This window comes from Pan troglodytes, chromosome 1 (genome assembly GCF_028858775.2).
Source record: "Pan troglodytes isolate AG18354 chromosome 1, NHGRI_mPanTro3-v2.0_pri, whole genome shotgun sequence".
NCBI classification, from domain to species: Eukaryota; Metazoa; Chordata; class Mammalia; order Primates; family Hominidae; genus Pan; species Pan troglodytes.
Window position 1 is genome coordinate 25,826,984 of NC_072398.2, and position 17,613 is coordinate 25,844,596.

The following is a 17,613-nucleotide window of genomic DNA, read 5'->3' on the forward strand; positions in this document are numbered from 1 at the left end:
CTCATGATCATTGGCTTCCTTCAGTAGACACATGTATTGGCCTTCTGTGTTGTTACAACAAAACACAAGTGGAAAATGTAATGTGCTGTATAATGTTTATTGATTTTCCCTGAGCTAAAAGCAAAGTTTCAGATGTAGTCTTGGAGATGGCCAGGACTTTGGTACAGAGGGTTCCGTGCAACTTCCTGGAATCATTACCCAAATTTAGATCAGACTGGGGATGGCTGGTGCAATGGCAGTTTTGATGATTAGAATTCAGCAGAACTCCTGCAGGCAGAGGTTGGGTGGTTCTGTACAATATGGGAGCAGAGTCCCTGTCCTCCTGTTCCCTCTCAGAGCCACATAGACAACATGCTGGGCTGTCTTGATGCGATGCCTTTGCACTCAGTATACAGGCTCACTGGCTTTCCTGCCACTTCTCCACGCTCTTCAAGGCCAACTTGAGACTTGAGACTGTAGCATTAAGAGTCAGCTTTACTACTGAGCTCAGCTACAGAGTTTCCTCATGATCTGGAACAGCACTTCACTTCCCAAACTGCACTGTGCATGTGAATCACCTGGGAATCTTGCTGAAATAAAGTTTCTGATTCAGTAGGTGTTGCTAGAGAGTACCAATTTCTAATAAGCACTTAGTTGATCCCAAAATGGACAGTCCATGGACTGCAATTCATATAGCAAGAGTCCGGTGAAAGGTGAAGACCCAGACCAGATACCATGACAATTTAATTTGCATACTGGCTCCACTGAATGTTGTAAACCATCCATCCTTAGCACGTAGGGGATGGAGGGGGTCCCCTGACCATTGCAACTGTGGGGACGGTGCTTCTCAACTTTGTCTACCCGTTAGAATCAACCCGGGGCTTTAAGACCCATCCAAGCCCAGGACCCACTCCAGACCAATTAGGCAAAGCTCCCCAGGTGATTCTGTGCAGCCAGGGTTGAGGAACCAGTGGCTTAACTCATTATTACACTCTTCAAATGCAGCACTAACATGGCAGAAAGAGGTGTGACAGTAATAATAGCAACAAACATCTGGAGCATGCATGTTTTGCTGTTTCACAAAGCAGATTCACATCTGTTATTTCTTCCTTATACCAACTGTATATGGTAGACCGCTGCTGTAAGAAGGTTACCAAAAAGGGATGATGGCTCAAACAAAATAGAAGTTTATTTTCACCTAGTGGCATTGAGTGAATATTGATCCGCCAGTGCCTCTTCTCCACCCAGTCATTCAGGGGCCAGTGGAAGCTCTGCTGGCTTCAGGGTGGGCTTCTGAGGTCCCCTAGGAGATCATTTCCATTCTAGGCAGCCAGAGAAGCATGGGAAGGCTTCATGGATCAAGCATGAAAGTAGTAGTTATCATTTCTCTTCATATTCCATTGGCTAGAACTTAGAGAAACAAGGGACAGTGGGCAACGTGGACCAGCTGGGTGCTCGTGGAACATGGGTTATGGTGAGCAACCAGCAGCCTCTCCCACGAGCTGTGTGGGGTAGATGTGAATGCACAGACTAAAGGAGCAAGTCTTTCCTACATGAAGAACACCCGGGGGGCTGTATGGACCTATGGAACTAGTAAGAATGAAAATACTCAGTCAAAGCACCTGGGCTCAGTGGCTCAGAAGGATTTAGTAGGTTAAAATATTCTATAATACTACATTAGTATTCATTCATTGTACATTCTAAATATTCATTTAGTAAGTTAAAATATTCTACATTCTTCTGCCTCCCCCGCCCCATGCCCTGGAGTTATTTGCATGGATAGTTGCAAGGCACACACTAGTTTTAAGCCTCATTTTATTATTTTGCATGTAATGAAACATATAAATGGGTTAAGGACTGCGATAAGTGATACATAGTTCTCATCTCAGCCCCCCTCCCACCTCTGAGTGGTGGCCTTGCCTCACACTTCATTCGGAAAAGGGGAGCCTTCAGAGGGCAGCTTACTCACATCTCCACCACCCTGGCCACCGATCTGCTGAGGCCTGTGTCCAGCACTCATGCTTCCCTCCAGCCCCTCCTACGCCTGTCAGAGGCCAGCCCCTCCTTCCACTCATGTGGAAGATCACATCTTTTTCCTCCTGAATGACTGCCCTCCTGCCTGGATTACCAACCTTGTACCCTGTGTTGAACCACTCCTGCCAACGTCTTAACAAGATCAAGAGCTCTGGGGTGGGGGCGGGGCTCTCCCTGGACCCTCCGGCCTCTGCTTTACTGCTTCCCTGCAGCAAACTTCTCTAAAGAGTCACCTGAGGTTTCCATCCCCTTTTACTCCCCAACTCACTGCAGAATGGCTTCCCCTCTGCCACTGTATCAAAGCTGCTTTTCTTAGGGTCTCTACTGACTCCCATTTGGCCAAATCCAATGGCCACTCTTCTTTTTCCATCCTTCTCAGCTTGTGAGGAGCTGCTCCCTCTTCCTTGGGACAGTCTCCCCTCACGGCTTCCATGATGCGCCCTAGTCTCCTCTGCCATCTTTTTCATCCCTGTAGGGTGTCTCAGCATTTGGACTGGGTCCCGTTCCCTTTTCTGTCTGCCCTCTCCCCTTATGTGAATGCGTGCAGTCCCGTGGCTGTAAAGATTATTTCTATGCTCATGATTCCTGAGTTCTACATTTATCCCAGACTCTTTCTCTGGCTGCCTAACTGACCTGGATGACTTTCCCACTGGAAGCTCAAACCCGACCAGTGCAAAACCAAGCTCTGTACCACTCCTTTGCCATGAAACAAATAAACCCAACAAAAACCTAGCATAGTCAGTAGTACCACAATCGAGCCAGGTCAGAAATCTGGGAGTTATCCTTCTTTTTCTCCTAGCCGCCTAATCACCAAGCCCTATTGTAGAAACAGAGGAATAACATTCAAGTCACTCTTCTTCCCACCACATTGGCTGCCACTGTCCTGGTCCGGGCCACCATCATCTCTCCAGGCATGGTAGCCGCTTCCTGGCAGTCCTGCCATGTCTATCCCTGCTCTCTAACAGCCTGTTCTCCACCCAGCTAGCTTTTAAGAAATATGCCAGTTCCCACTCTTTGCAGTGTCCCTTCACACTATGATAAAATCCCAACTACTTGCCGTGGTTCCATGCAGCTGCACACACAGTGTCCCGCCTGCCTCCCCTCCCTCGTGCTGTGCAGCCCTCTGTCTCCTGCACACTCAGCCACCATCGGCCTCTCTTCAGTGCCTCCAGCCCACCTTCACATGTGCCATCCCCTCTGCCAGGCACATCCTCCTCCAGCACTTCCTGGACCGAGTCCTTCCTAGTTTTTATGCATCGTGCATTCCTGTATGCATTTATGATCGGATTAGGGCCTCTTATCTCTCTGTAGTGAAGGGACCAGTGGTTTGGTTACTGTTTTCTAATACGTTGCAGACCAATAATACACAATAAAAACAGATACTAGATAAAATAAAAAGACAAACACATAATACAAGTCCCATTTTTAACTATCAGATTCAACTGTAGTCAAATTGCATTATTTAAATGCAATTTAGATATTGAAAATATCTATCAAAATAGAAATTGAAAACACATGGATGTTGTGACAAGGTCAAATTGATTTCTCTATTTATTTGTCATGGATTTGTAGCCAACAGTTGGTGCACCAGTAGGGTGCACCAGTGGTCTATGGACCCCACTGTGAATAGGGCTGTTCTAGATTTCAGTTTAAAAGTCATCTATTTAGGGGGCTTTCCTGGACAGCTCATCTAAAGCAGATTCTTGCACACACACCCAGTGCTGTTAGTCTCTCTTCTGTACCTCCTATTGGTCTCCAGTGTGGCACAGAGAATTTGTGATTAGATGTAACGTGAGCAGTTTCTTATCTTGAAATCAGTCTGTTGCTTAGCCGATGAGTAATTTCTTCCACCTCTCTGACCACCCATAGTCCCTGCTGAAGGTACTTTGGGCACCTGCCTGTGATTGCGGGGACAGAGCAGCTCCCTACCACCCTGTATCAGAAAACAACACCCGAGCCTACACCAAGACTCAAGCAGATTTTAGTCACCAGTTCTCAGTGGTAGAATCCAATCTGTAGCATCAGGGTGGGGTTGGAGACTCAGCAGGGTCCCTGCATTATCTACATTGAGGGACCAAGACCATGAGACATCCCCACGTGACCTGCCCTCTCTTGATAGAGACTGTTCCACCCACAGACTCTCCTTCTTCCTGTTTATTTTGTCTTTTCCATTGCTCCCCAGCTGCACTGGCCCCTTGAAGTCTCACCTTTCACCTTTCCTAGACCCGGGCCCTTTTCCTGGCCTCCTCTTGTGTCTGGAGACTCCTCAGTTTCTCCCACATGGGGTGCACATGGCAGCTGTTCTCTCTGGCCCATCTCCATTGCAGAGGAAGCAAGGTGGGCTGGCCTTTAGTTTTCTAAACCTTCTGACTCCTGGTTTTCTAATCCCCTGCTAGTACCAGCATATGCTTTGGATCTTACTGTGCATAAAAGAACATCTACCTCCTTTTGGTCCAGGTGCCTTCCAAACCCCGGTGGGAGATGTGGTGCCCAAGAGCTCCATCCCAACTCCTGTGTGTGTGAGATTGTGCTATTAATGTTTTTCTCAGCAGATAGAGGAGAAGGCCTATCCAGCCACATAAATATCTATGCGTTTACTTATTTATCATCTGAGGATGGGACCAAGGTAGTATCAGTGGTTGTCCAAAAAATATTTGTTAAATAAGTGAATTTTAAAATGAGTGAAAGAACATAATTACTATACTTAGATAACAGAATAAAGAGGCTCTTATTTCAGAAAGTCCAAAATGCAAATTGTCCAAACATAATAGTCTCCCTTATCTATGCTGGAGGAGGTGCCATAGTGCTGATAATGCAAAGCAGGAAGAGACGATGGAGGGATTCTTTCTTTCTTTCCACTTAGTGCATCAGGCTTGCTTTCTAGCTTCATTGTGCTTTGGGCAATAGGATTAGTTGCCCTTTCCTGAGCTCAGACAGTGCCGATGGGGGCCTGGATGTACCTAAAGACAGGAGGGAAGTGGTTTGAGATTTATTTGCCTGTAATCAAATGAAAATGCTCCAGCCACATGCTGGTAGTGGAGACAGCATGGGCTTCTGCGGCTGACACCCCCAAATCACAAGGTGGCCTTTGCTGCCTGGCCCTGGGGGCCCTCTGAGCCACCCACCCTCAGTGCTGTGAACAGCATTCACCAAAAGGGGCAGGGAGTCACCTGCAGAAAAAAATCAGAGCTGGACAGATGGAAGGGTGACTTCAGTGGGAGAAGGTGGCTCTGAGTCCCCTGCCAGTGCACAGGGAGGCTGGGTGACTGTGTCCCCAGGAAGCCCCATCTCTCCAAAGGATGGTGTAGTTCACCTCCCAGAAGAAGACAGCCAGGGTCATCCAGGGCAAGGCGGGCAGCCCAGCCCTGCTTCCTTAAACCCGTGGGGCAGATGTGCATCGCAGGCCTCCCTGGAGCGAGGCAGCTTCTGTCTCCCTGAGAAGGTTCTGTGGTGTCTCCATGTGGGAATGGCCACAGAGCTGGCTGATGTGCTCCAGGGAGGAGCCTGTTGCAGGGCTCCCTGTGGCCACTGTCACCAGGCTGCCCATCATGGGGAGCATCTGGCCAGGGGGACACTTTTCCAGCTCACACGCTTAATTGGACCACACCATGGGACGAGGAGAGGATCTGCCTTCAGTCGCATCTCTAATGAGACAGAGAAGCAGCAGGGTAGACACTTTTGCCTAGCCTACAAGTGGGACGTGAGGAATTTGGGGACTCAGACAACTGGCAGATGCTTTCTTTTCCCCACACTTTCCAGCGACTTCACCCTGTGGCAGGGCCAGAGTCATGGATCCCCATCCCAGAAAACAAACCAATATTGGTACCTGATGTGAGCCTCCCTTAGCAAGCCACTGGCCCAGGCCCTTAGCTCATATAGCCCTCACAACAGCTCTAGTGAGTGGGTATTATTTTCTTCATCGGACAGATGGGGAAACTGAGTGAGGGGGGTAACTAACATGCCTGTGGTTATTCAGCCAACGAGTAGCAGAGCTGGGCTTCAAACCCTGACTCATCTGCCTCCCAGTCACTATCAGGCATCCTGCCACGTGGACAGGGATGGGCCTGGGCCAGGGATGAAAGTGAGGGACAAGTAGAAATTCCAAGGGGTGATTCCAGGGACATTGGGAGCATGGCAAGGGTGGGGCAGTGGAGGAGTTGGGGTTGTTCCAATGGCTTGGAGATGCTGCTCTTATTTCTTGGACAGGCAGAGGTGTTGTTAAACCCCCGCAGCATGCCAGACACCAGACTGTCCCACTCAAGAAATGAGTGCCTGGCCCAAATGCCACAACACTGGAGAGGCTCTGCAGGCAAAAACCCTTATGCTTACTTTTTCTTGGTTCATTGAGATGCTGCTTAATATTAAGAAAGAAGTCTAATTTTGGCTGGGTTCAGTGGCTCATGCCTGTAATCCCAGCACTTTGGGAGGCCAAGGTGGGTGGATCTCTTGAGCCTAGGAGTTCAAGACCAGCCTGAGCATCATGGTGAAACCCTGTCTCTACAAAAAAATACAAAAATTAGCTGGGCATAATGATGTGTGCTTGTAATCCCAGCTACTTGGGAGGCTGAGGTCAGAGGATCACTTGAGCCCAGGAGGCTGAGGCTGCAGTGAGCCGTGATCATGCCAGTGGATTCCAGCCTGGGTGACAGAGCAAGACCCTGTCTCATACATACATACATACTCTAATTATTACTAGCTTCCCAGGCCACCGTAAAGGGGAGGTGGTAGGATTGTCTTCCCCAAGAAGACTAAGGAACAAATTTCCAGGACTCTGAAAGGCACTCCTTTCTTTGATAGTGGATGGCAGTCACTTCTCAATTGCTGCTCAGACACAGAGCAGCCAGGCAAGCACTTAGCTCCTAAGTCAGAGATTGGCTGAGGCCCCGTCCGGAGAGGACTGCTTGTCCACAACCATCGCTGGTCTAAAAACTTCAGTAACCCCTTGAAAAGCCTTTGGGGGGACTTTCAGTTTCTGGTTCTGCGTGTAAGGAGTTCGGAAGTCACCAATCTGTCCTAACAATGAGTAAAAAACTGAACAGACTGAAAAATCAAGAACTCTTCAGGGATCCATAAGAGAAGTAAGGTCACAGGGCAAACTGCTGCTCTCAATATAGAGAGACAGAAAAGTAAAGAGAGTCACGGCTTACCTGAGTGGAGATACACAGGTGGAAACCACCAAGGGAAACAAGACAGGGGTTGGGGAAGGTGTAAGAGAACCTAACTGTAATTGATGAATTGCTGCAGCCTCAGTGTGGCCAACTGTAGAGGTAAAAGCTCTAGGGGCACCCAGTCATGGGGGGCCTCCATACTTTTGTGAGTTTTGCCTCCAGAAGCTCTACCAGGTTCTCACAGTAAACATTTTTCTCACATAAAAATCCCCTTGTGCTTCTGGCAGGGGGAGGAGAATGAGCCATTTTGAATTATGCTGGAGCAGTCTGTCCTTAACATGGTCTGTCCCCCAGGGAAACTTGCTAACCGCAGCCAAAACTGCTGGGGTATTATCAGAGCCTAACTGACTTGGAGGAAGGGAAGTACCCAACTCCTGCCCCCTCTAGCCATCCTGTACCACCTAAGAGAGTGAAGGGAAACAAAACAAAGCTGAGAAGCACTTGTGAAGCTCACAGTGCAGAGGCTCAGGCTCACTAAAGACTGAGACCTACTCTTAGGGCTACAGAGTGCTTCTCCTTCCCCTGCGTGGCACCACCACATTACCAAAAGCCTCCTTACAGCAGTTCCCTTTACCTGGTACACCTTGTCCAGTTATCAAGAAGAAACTACAAGAGATATTAAAAGGCAAAAAACACAAATTTGAAGATACAGAGAAAGCATCAGAAGCAGACATGACAGGAATGTTGGGGTTCACAAACGGTGGATTTAAAACAACTATGATTAATATGCTAAGGGCTCTAATGGAGGAAATATTCAGCATGCACAAAAAAATGGGCAATGTAAGCAGAAAGATGGAAATCCTAAGAAAGAGCCAAAAAGAAATGCTAGATATCAAAAACACTGTAATGGAAACAAGGAATGCCTTTGATGGGCTTATTAGTAGACTGGACATGGCTGAGTAAAGAATCTCTGAGCTTGAGGACATGTTAGTAGAATCCTCCCAAACTGAAAAGCAAACAGAACAAAGACTGAAAAAAAAACCCAGAATATCCGAGGACTGTGGGACAACTACAAAAGGTGAAACATATGTGTAATGGGGATACCAGAAAGAGAGAAAGAAAAGAAAGAAATAGGTGAAAAAATAATGACTGAGAATTTCCTCAAATTGATGTCAGACACCAAACCACAGATCCAGGAAGCTCGGAAAACCAGACAGGATACATGCAAAACAAACAGAAAACAAAAAAACTAAAACAACTGCAACCAGAAATATCATTTTCAAATTACAGAAAAATCAAAAATAAAAAAATTCTGAAAGAAGCCAAGGAAAAACACCTTACTTACAGAGGAACAAAGATAAGAATTATATCTGACTTCTTCTCAGAAACCATGCAAGCAAGAAAAGAGAGGAATGAAACATTTAAAGTGTTGAGAGAAAAAAAACCACCAACCTAGAATTCTGTACCCCACAAAAATTAACGTTCAGAAGCAAAGGAGAAAGGAAGATTTTCTTGGGCAAACAAAAATGTGGAAAGTTTGTTGCCAGTAGGCCTTGCAAGAAATGTTAAAAGAAGTTCTTTAGAGATAAAGTAATATAGGTCAGAAAGTTGGGTCTACATAAAGAAAGGAAGAACACTGAAGAAGGAATGAGTGAAGGTAAAATTAAAACTTTTATTTTTCTTATTCTTGATTGATCTAGTGGATAACAGTTTATTCAAAATAATAATATCAAAACAATAGTAATGTACTTGATCACATATACTTAGGTATATTACACACACACACACACACACACAGACGCTTATATATAAGTGAGATGAATGACAGCAATGGTACAAGGGATGAAAAAGAGGAAAAATTAGTATCATTTTGTAATTATAAGGTACTCATACTACCTGTGAAGTGGCATTGTGATATTTGAAAGTGGACTTGGATTCATTGTAAATGTTAATTGCAAACTCTAAGGCAACCACTAAAATAAGTTAAAAAAGAAATATAGCTGATATGCTAAGACAGGAGAGAAAACGTAATCAGATAAAATGCTCAATTAAAACCAAAAAGAAATGCTGGAAGTGGATGAAAAAGTGGAAGATAACAATAGCAACAAAGAACAAAGGCACCAAACAAAAAACGATAACACATATGGTAGATAACTCAACTATATCAATAACCACTTTGAATGTCAGTGGTCTAAATGCACCGATTAAAAGACAGAGATGGTCAGAGTAGATTTTTAAAAATGATTCAACTATCTGTTTTTTACAAGAAACCCATTTGAAATGTGAAGACAAATTAATATAAATAAAAGAAAGTATATGGAAAAAAATGTACCCTGCTAACAGTAATGAAAAGAAAGGAAGAGTAACAACTGTATATTTATTCCAGACAGAACAGACTTTATAGCAAGGAAAGTTATCAATGATAAAGAAGAGCATTACATAGAAACAAAGGGGTCAATTCCCCAAGAATACCTAACAGTCCTTAATGTGTATGCATTTAACAGAACATCAAACTACATGAGGCAAAACCTGATAGAACTGCAGGGAGAAATAGATAAATCCACTATTATAGATAGAGATTAGCACACCTTTATTGGAAATGGACATATCCAGCAGGCAGAAAATCAGTGAGGACATAACTGATTTCAACACCATCAATCATCAAACAATAATTGACATACATAGACTACTTCATTTAACAACAGCAGAAAACACATTCTTCTAAGTCCATATGGAACACTCACCAAAATAGTCCACTCCACATTCTGAGCATAAAACACACCTTAACAAATTTAAAAGAATGGAAATAATACAGTGTCTGCTTGTAGATCACAGTATAATTAAACAGAAATCAACACCAGAAAGATAATAGGAAAATCTCAAAATGCAGACAATGTGCTTCTAAATAACATGAGTCAAAGAAGAAATCTCTGGAAAATTTTTAAAAGTATTTTTAACTAAATGAAATGAAAACACAACTTGTCAACATTTGTGGGGTGCAGTGAAAGCAGTGCCTAGATGTGCATCTGTTAGAAAAGAAGAAAGATCTAAAATCAATAATCTAACTTTTCACCTTAGGAAACTAGTAAAAGAAGAGCAAATTAGATACAAAGTAAGCAGAAGAAAAGAAATAAGAATTAGAGCAGGAATCAATGAAGTTGAAAATAGGAACTCAATAGAGACAATCAACAAAGCCAAAAGCTGATTATTTGAAAAGATTAATAAAATCAATAAACCTCTAACCAGGCTACCTAAGCAAAAAGAGAAAGAACATAAATTGCTAATATCAGAAATGAAAGAGTGGACATCACTACAGATCCCATGGACATTAGGAGGATAATAAAGGAATGCTCTGAACAACTGTATGCTCACATATTTGATAACCTAGATGAAATGGAGCAAGTCCTTGAAAGACACAATCTGCCAAAACTCACACAAGAAGAAATAGACCATCTGAATAGGCCTATATCTATTTTAAAATTTGAATCAATAATTAATAACTTTTCCAAACAGAAAGCACTAGGCCCAGATGTATTTGCTGGTGAATTCTACCAAACATATAAGGAAGACATTGTACCAATTATCTATAATCTCTTTTGGAGGATAGAAGCAGAAGGAATACTTCCTGACTCATTTTGTGAGGCCAGCATTACTCTAATACCAAAACCAGACAAAGACATTACAAGAAAAGAAAACCTCAGATCAATATCTTTCATGAACATAGATGCAAAAATCCTCAACAGAATACTAGCAAATCCAATCCAATAAAGTGTTAAAAAATTATACACCATGACCAAGTGGAATTTATCCCAGATATGCAAGGCTGGTTCAGCATTTAAAAATCAATTAATGCAATTCATCACAACAACTGACTAAAAAAGAAAAATCATTTCAATATATGCAGAAAAGGCATTTGACAAAATCCCACACCAATTTATGATTTTAAAAAAACTCTCAGTAAACTAGAAATAAAGGGCAACATCCTCAACCGTATAAAGAATATCTACAAAAAAGCTATAGCTAACATCATGCTTAATGAAGAGAAACTAGAAGTTTTCCTGTAAGATCAGGGACAAGGCAAGGATGTTCTTTCTCACCACTCCTTTTCAACATCATACTGGAAGTTCTAGTTAATGCAATAAGGCAAGAAAAGGAAATAAAAGATATATAGATTGGAAAGAAAGAAATAAAACTATCTTTTTCACAGGGGACATGATCATCTATGTAAGAAATCCAAAATAATTGACCAAAAAACCCTCCTAGAACTAATAAGCAATTATAGCAAGGTTGCAGGATACAAGGTTAGTATACAAAGATCAATCACATTCCTATATACTAGCAATGAACAAGTGGAATTTGAAATTAAAAACACAATACCATTTACATTAGCTGCCCCTAAAATGGAATGCTTAGACACAAATCTAACAAAATATGTACAAGATCTATATGAGGAAATCTACAAAACTCTTATGAAAGAAATCAAAGAACTAAATAAATGGAGAGATAGTCCATATTCATGGATAGGAAGACTCAATATTGTCCAGATGTTCGTTCTTCCCAACTTGCTCTATAGATTCAATGTACTCTTAATCAAAATTCCAGCAAGTTATTTTTTGATATTATTAAACTAATTCTAAAGTTTATATGGGGAAGCAAAAAACTGAGAATAGCCAACACAATATTGAAGGAGAACAAAGTGGGAGGACTGACATTGCCTGACCTCAAGACTTATCATAATGCTACAGTAATCAAGACAGCATGGTATTAGTGAAATAATCGACAAATAGATCAATGGAACACAATAGAGAGCCCAGAAATAGACTTATGTAAATATAGTCAACTGATATTTGGCACAGGATCAAAGGCAATATAATGGAGCAAAGACAGACTTTTCAACAAATTATGCTGGAACTATTGGGCATCCACATACAAAAAAAAAAAAAAAAGCTAGACACAGACCTTACACTCTTCCATAAAATTAACTCAAAATAGATCGTATACCTAAATGTAAAATGCAAAACTGTGAAACTCTTAGAGTATAACATGGAAGAAAATCCAGATGACCTGTGTATGGTGATGTCTTTTTAGATACACCAGTGGCATGATGCATGAAGGAAATAATTGATAAGTTGGACTTCATTAAAATTAACAACTTCTGTTCTGCAAAAGACAATGTTAACAGAATGAGAAGACAAGCCACACACTTGTAGAAAATATTTGCAAAAGGCACATCTGATAAAGGACTGTTATCCAAAATATTCAAAGAACTATTAAAAGTCTACAACAAGAACACAAACAACCTGATTTTAAAATGTTCCAAAGACCTTAACACCATCAAAGATATACAGATGGCAAACAAGCATATGAAAAGATGCTTCAAGTCATATGTCATCAGGAAATGCAAATTAAAACAAGAGAGATCACTACTTACCTATTAAAATGACCAAAATCTGGAACACTTACAAACCGAAATGCTGAAGAGGATGTGGAGCAACAGGAACTCTCATTTGTTGCTGGCAGGAATGCAAAGGGATATAACCACTTTGGAAGACAGTTTGATGGCTTCTTACAAAACTAAATATACTCTTACATTATCCAGCAATCCTTCTCCTTGGTATTTACCCAAAGAAACTGAAAACTTATGTCCGCACCAAAACCTGCACACAAATGTTATAGCAGCTTTATTCATAATTGCCAAAACTTAGAAGCAACCAAGATGTCCTTCAGTAGGTGAATGGATAAATAAACTATGGTACATCCAGACAATGGAATATTATTTAACACTAAAAATAAATTAACCTTCAAACCATGAAAAGATATGAAGAAACTTCAAGTGCATATTACTAAATGAAAGATACCAATCTCAAAGGGCTATATACTGTCCTATTCCAACTATATGACATTTTGGAAAAGGCAAAACTATGACGACAGCAAAACGATCAGTGATTGCTGGGGGTTTGGGGGTGGGTGGGGCAATGAACAGGCAGAGCACAGAGGATTTGGGGGGGCAATGAAACTACCCTGCATGATAACATGAATGGTGGATACATGTCACTACACATTTATCCAAACCCATAGAATGTACAACACCAAGAGTGAACCCTAATGTAAACTCGACTCTGAGTGATAATGATGTATCAATGTAGGTTCATCAGCAGTAACAAATGCACCACTCTGGTGGGGATGTGGATAATGGGGGAGGCTGTGCATGCGTGGGAGCAGGGAGTATACGGGAACTTCCTGTACCTTCTGCTCAATATTGCTGTGAACCTAAAACTGCTCTTAAAAATAAAGTCTTTATTTTTTTAGAAAGAAAAGGGCTTTAGGTTTTTATTTTCAATCAAGAGAAATAGTCTTCTTATGTTTTCATATTTACACTTCTTTTTTTCAGGAGGAAGACCTGAACATCTTTTCCCTGTCCTTTATTTCCCACACATCAGGTTGGCAGCTGCTGTGCTTTATTTTTGCCCTGTGTTAAAGTCCTCTCCCACCCCAGCACCTACCTGTTCCTCAACTAGCACCACGACATCTCTGTTCTAAATGTTGTTCTCCTGCAATAAAGGACGTTTGAATTAAACATTCCATTTTTATCCTATACTGTATTTCACCATGATCTACACACCTGTTAGTGCATCAAGGGAAGAACCAACTGGCATTGTTTTGAAGGTGTTAGAAACGTTGGCCTCTTTATTTTAGTGTGTATCTCAGAGGTGGGACTGGCAAAGCTCTATTTCACGTCACTAAGACATCCCTAAAATGGACACAAATCCTGGTGTGTGGTGTCCGTCGGGTGAAGCCATGAGGCTATGATAAAACTATTATCATGTCTCACCTTTTTTCCCCCACTGAAAAATGAGACCAGACACAGCATGAATATTGCAGCTCGTTGCCAACAGGAGAGAAGCGGACAGGGAACCACCTCTGGTTTATTGTGAAAACTTTGACATTTCCATTCACTCAAATAGCAAATGTTTATCAAGAATCATGCTGGATGCTACAGGAGTTAGAAAAACTCTAGAGACACGGCCCCTCCTCTCAAAGAGTTTATGAATCTGTACAAGTATTAGGCATGTAAAATGCACAAAGTGCCCAGGAACTCCAAGATCACTGCCTGTGCACTCAGGGAAGGCTTCCCAAAGAGGCTGGTGTTTGTGTTGGAATTAAATCTGCATAGGAGGAAATAGCCAGAGGGAGGGTGAGGAAAGGACACTAAATTGAAAGGAGGCTGGACAATGAGGGAAGGCTTATTTGGGGAAATTGCAGTCTTATAGCAGCCCCATCCGGCCCAGCTCAGGCCATTCTTGGCCAACACAGGGAAGACTTCAGGTCCCATGCCTCAGCACCCCATCGTTTGGTCCCGCCTCCCCACATGTAGCCCACCTCTGGGAAGTTCCACAAGAGACTAAGTATGGTAAAAACTGGACTCTGCTGCCTTTTGGGTAGGTAGAAATTTTCCAGCTAGTCTGAAAAGAGCCATAACCCTCTGTCATGAAACAAGGAACAGAGACTTCACACCTCGGGGACAGGAATCATCCGTTTCTGGCTGAGTGTCAGCAGAGCCTTTCTTGGATTCTGCCTGTAACCACTGAATGTCCAGACTCCAAGCCTCACAAAAGCCCTGTTGCTAATAATGTCTAAAGTAAGAAACATTGAGAAAAATGGAGTTGCAGAAGGATCTTTGTTCATGCCACCCACAGGTTTTCCCTGGGTGTGTTTCCCTTAGAACTAGCAACTGACGGGATATGAGTCACAGGCTGAGCCTAAAGGAGTTCTAAGATAAGAACAGAAAAAAGTGCCATAGCCCGGTCCACTTTTACTCACCGGAATTTCTAGGAACACACAGGTTATTTCAAACGCCAACCATGTGGCCGTTGTTCACGGGGCTGTTTGCCATGTGTCTGAGGCCTCTGGGTGTGGGAGTGTGTCCATCCGTCTGTCTGTCTATCTGTCTGTGTGGAACTGTCTGTCTGTTAGGGAAGGTGTAGAGAGGAGACAGTAGCAGTACTCAGTCGAGCCTCATAGTGAGAGGCTGTGTTGGGTGAGAGGTGGAAGTCCCCTAAGCCATGGGTATTTTTATATTGGGATTTTTAAATAAGCCTCCCTAAGTTTATAATTAATAATACTTTTGTTGTTGTTTCCTTCCAAGTTAAAAGAAACGCTCCCACCCCCTACCCTCACCACACCACATGGGGTTTCCTTTACAGCAAAGCTAATGGTCTGCCAGGTGCAATCATTACAAACACTACAAGGTGTGAAGATAAATGTTTCTACTTAAGGGGAAAATGCATCTCCATTACCAGCCGATTATGACAGTCTCAGAGTTAAAGCCTCTACAATGGATGGTTTTTATCTGGCCTCTGAGAAAATGTGGTGATGAGATGTGTTCACATTCTCTGAATGTTTGGGGCTTCCCTGGTGCAATCCCAGGTATCCTAATTGCATAAGGAGCCTGGTAGTTCCCCAGTACGGGAAGGGCAGCATGGGAACCCCAGCAAGTTTGGACACCAGTGATACTAATAGCTATTATTTATTAAGTGCCTACTGTGTCCCTGACCTTTGTGTTATGCGGTTTTCATACATCTTCAAATCCTCTCAACAACTGGAGGAGTTGGGAATTATTTCACTCATTAGACAGATGGGAAAGCTAAGACCCCGAGAAGTCAGACAAGCTGCCTAACACCCTGAAGCTCATCAGTGGTAGAGCTGAGGTTTGAACACAAATTTGGGTAACTCTGCAGCCCACGGCCCTATATGCCACTCCGTGCTGCCTGCCTTTGCTCATTAAATGATTGATTAAATGGTTGATCTGTATGGTACAGAAATTCTTGAGCACACCATGGGACCATTTGCCTCGGGGTGAATGCAGTGATTTGAACAGTCGTTCATCTTTCAGGCCCAGTGAGAAAAAAATGCTGCTGATAACAAACTTGCATACATTTATGTGGGCTCTTTCATGACATTTTCTGTGCTTTGAAAAGAGTTTTGGTAATTTTCTAATCCTACAGTGGCCCTCAGGGGCTTGTTTAGAGAGCCTTTGAGGAGAAGTGCCTTCCTGCTCTGTGTACCTTTTTCTCTTTCATAAAAATGTTAGATATTTAAGGTGTACAACATGATGTTTTGAGATACATTTACACAGTGAAATGGTTATTACAGTCAAGTAAGTTAACATAATCCATTTCCTGAAATCTACTCTTTTAGTGAATTTCCAGTGTATAATACAGTATTATTAACTGGAGTCTGGATACTATACATCAGAGCTCTGGACTTCATCCTATGGAACTGCACCCTTTTACCCTTTGACCTACATCTTCTGATTCCCTCTACCTCCCCGACCCTGGTAACCACTATTCTGCTCGCTGATTTTATGTATTCAACTTTTTTAGATTTCACATATAAGTGAAATCATGCAGTATCTGTCTTTCTGTGCCTGGTTTATTTCACTTAGCAGAATGTCCTCCACGTTTCTCCATTGTGTCCTAAATGGCAGGATTTCCTTCTTTTTTAAGGCTGAATAATATTCTGTGGTGTATATTGCCTATATTTTCTTTATCCATTCCTCTGTCAATGGACACTTGCCATACCCTTGACCACAGAAAGGGGCTACTGTCCCAGAGAAGATGCCGGCCTCCTGAGCGTACAACAGCGCTGGGGAATGCTCCAGCAGTGCAGGGAAGGGGGCCCCCAGGCAGTCCCGGGGCCACTGGAGACCCCATCCTTGTGGGAAGAACCAGGAATTGAGGAGAGGAGAAGCAGCACGGAGGAGGGCCTCCAAGGAGAGAAGAGCCCTTACGGCCACATCCCTGGATCTCCCAGGACCAGTTCAACAACGTGGCCAGTGCCTTTTTCTCTCTCCCTCTTCCTCATCAGCTGTTCTTCCCTTTGCTTCCTTCTGCTTTATTTCCTGGAGATGCTCCCAGAGCACCCTGGTGGTAGCAAACTTGAAAAGAGCCCCTGTTTGTGGAAATGCAAGGGGTTGTGTGACTGCATTTGCCAGCCCAGGAGAGACCCTGAGGCAGAGCAGCAGAAAGCTCCTGGGCCTCAGAGTCAGAGCTCAAAGCCTGTCTCTGCCAGTGTCCACCTGTGGGATGCTCACAGCAGCCACCTGACAGCCACCATTTACTGAGCACACCCTGGGCCTGCCAGCCTCAGATCTGCCCTGGACCTTCCCTGGACTGCACCAGATCAAGACAGGCTGTCCGCCGCAGACCCTGTTTCCAAGACCCCCTTGACACCTGGCTCCCCACTGGCTTTGTCCAGAGGGAGCCTGGAGGGTGGGCAGGTGGAGAACCAGGCTACTTCTCCCTCACTGTTCCTGCCCTGGGGACATCTCCAGCGGGGTCTGAGTTTCCCCGGGCTCCAGTTCCCGCGGGATAGACCTCCATGGTTCCACCTTCCACTAGGGACCCCAGCAACAAGACCCCTTCATCCCACCAGCCCAGGAGCGGTAGTGGCTTCCTGCTCTCACTAATCTTGGGGTGTTCCTGCTGGCTTC

At 43.5% G+C, this 17,613-nt stretch overlaps 1 protein-coding gene across 10 annotated transcripts in view; it reads left to right on the forward strand.

Annotated features, from left to right (window-relative positions):
- Window positions 1-17,613, forward strand: part of SUSD4 (sushi domain containing 4) — a 153,352-nt gene that overhangs the window by 125,578 nt on the left and 10,161 nt on the right. For 2 of the 10 annotated variants that reach the window (XM_063809929.1, XM_003308764.5), the window contains one exon: window positions 13,513-13,698. The exons of the other annotated variants lie outside the window; for them this stretch is intronic. In XM_063809929.1, the coding sequence (XP_063665999.1) occupies window positions 13,513-13,661 (149 nt within the window). In that variant the 3' untranslated portion in view covers window positions 13,662-13,698. Of the gene's footprint in view, window positions 1-13,512; window positions 13,699-17,613 lie in introns of those variants that run through there. 10 annotated transcript variants of the gene reach the window in all.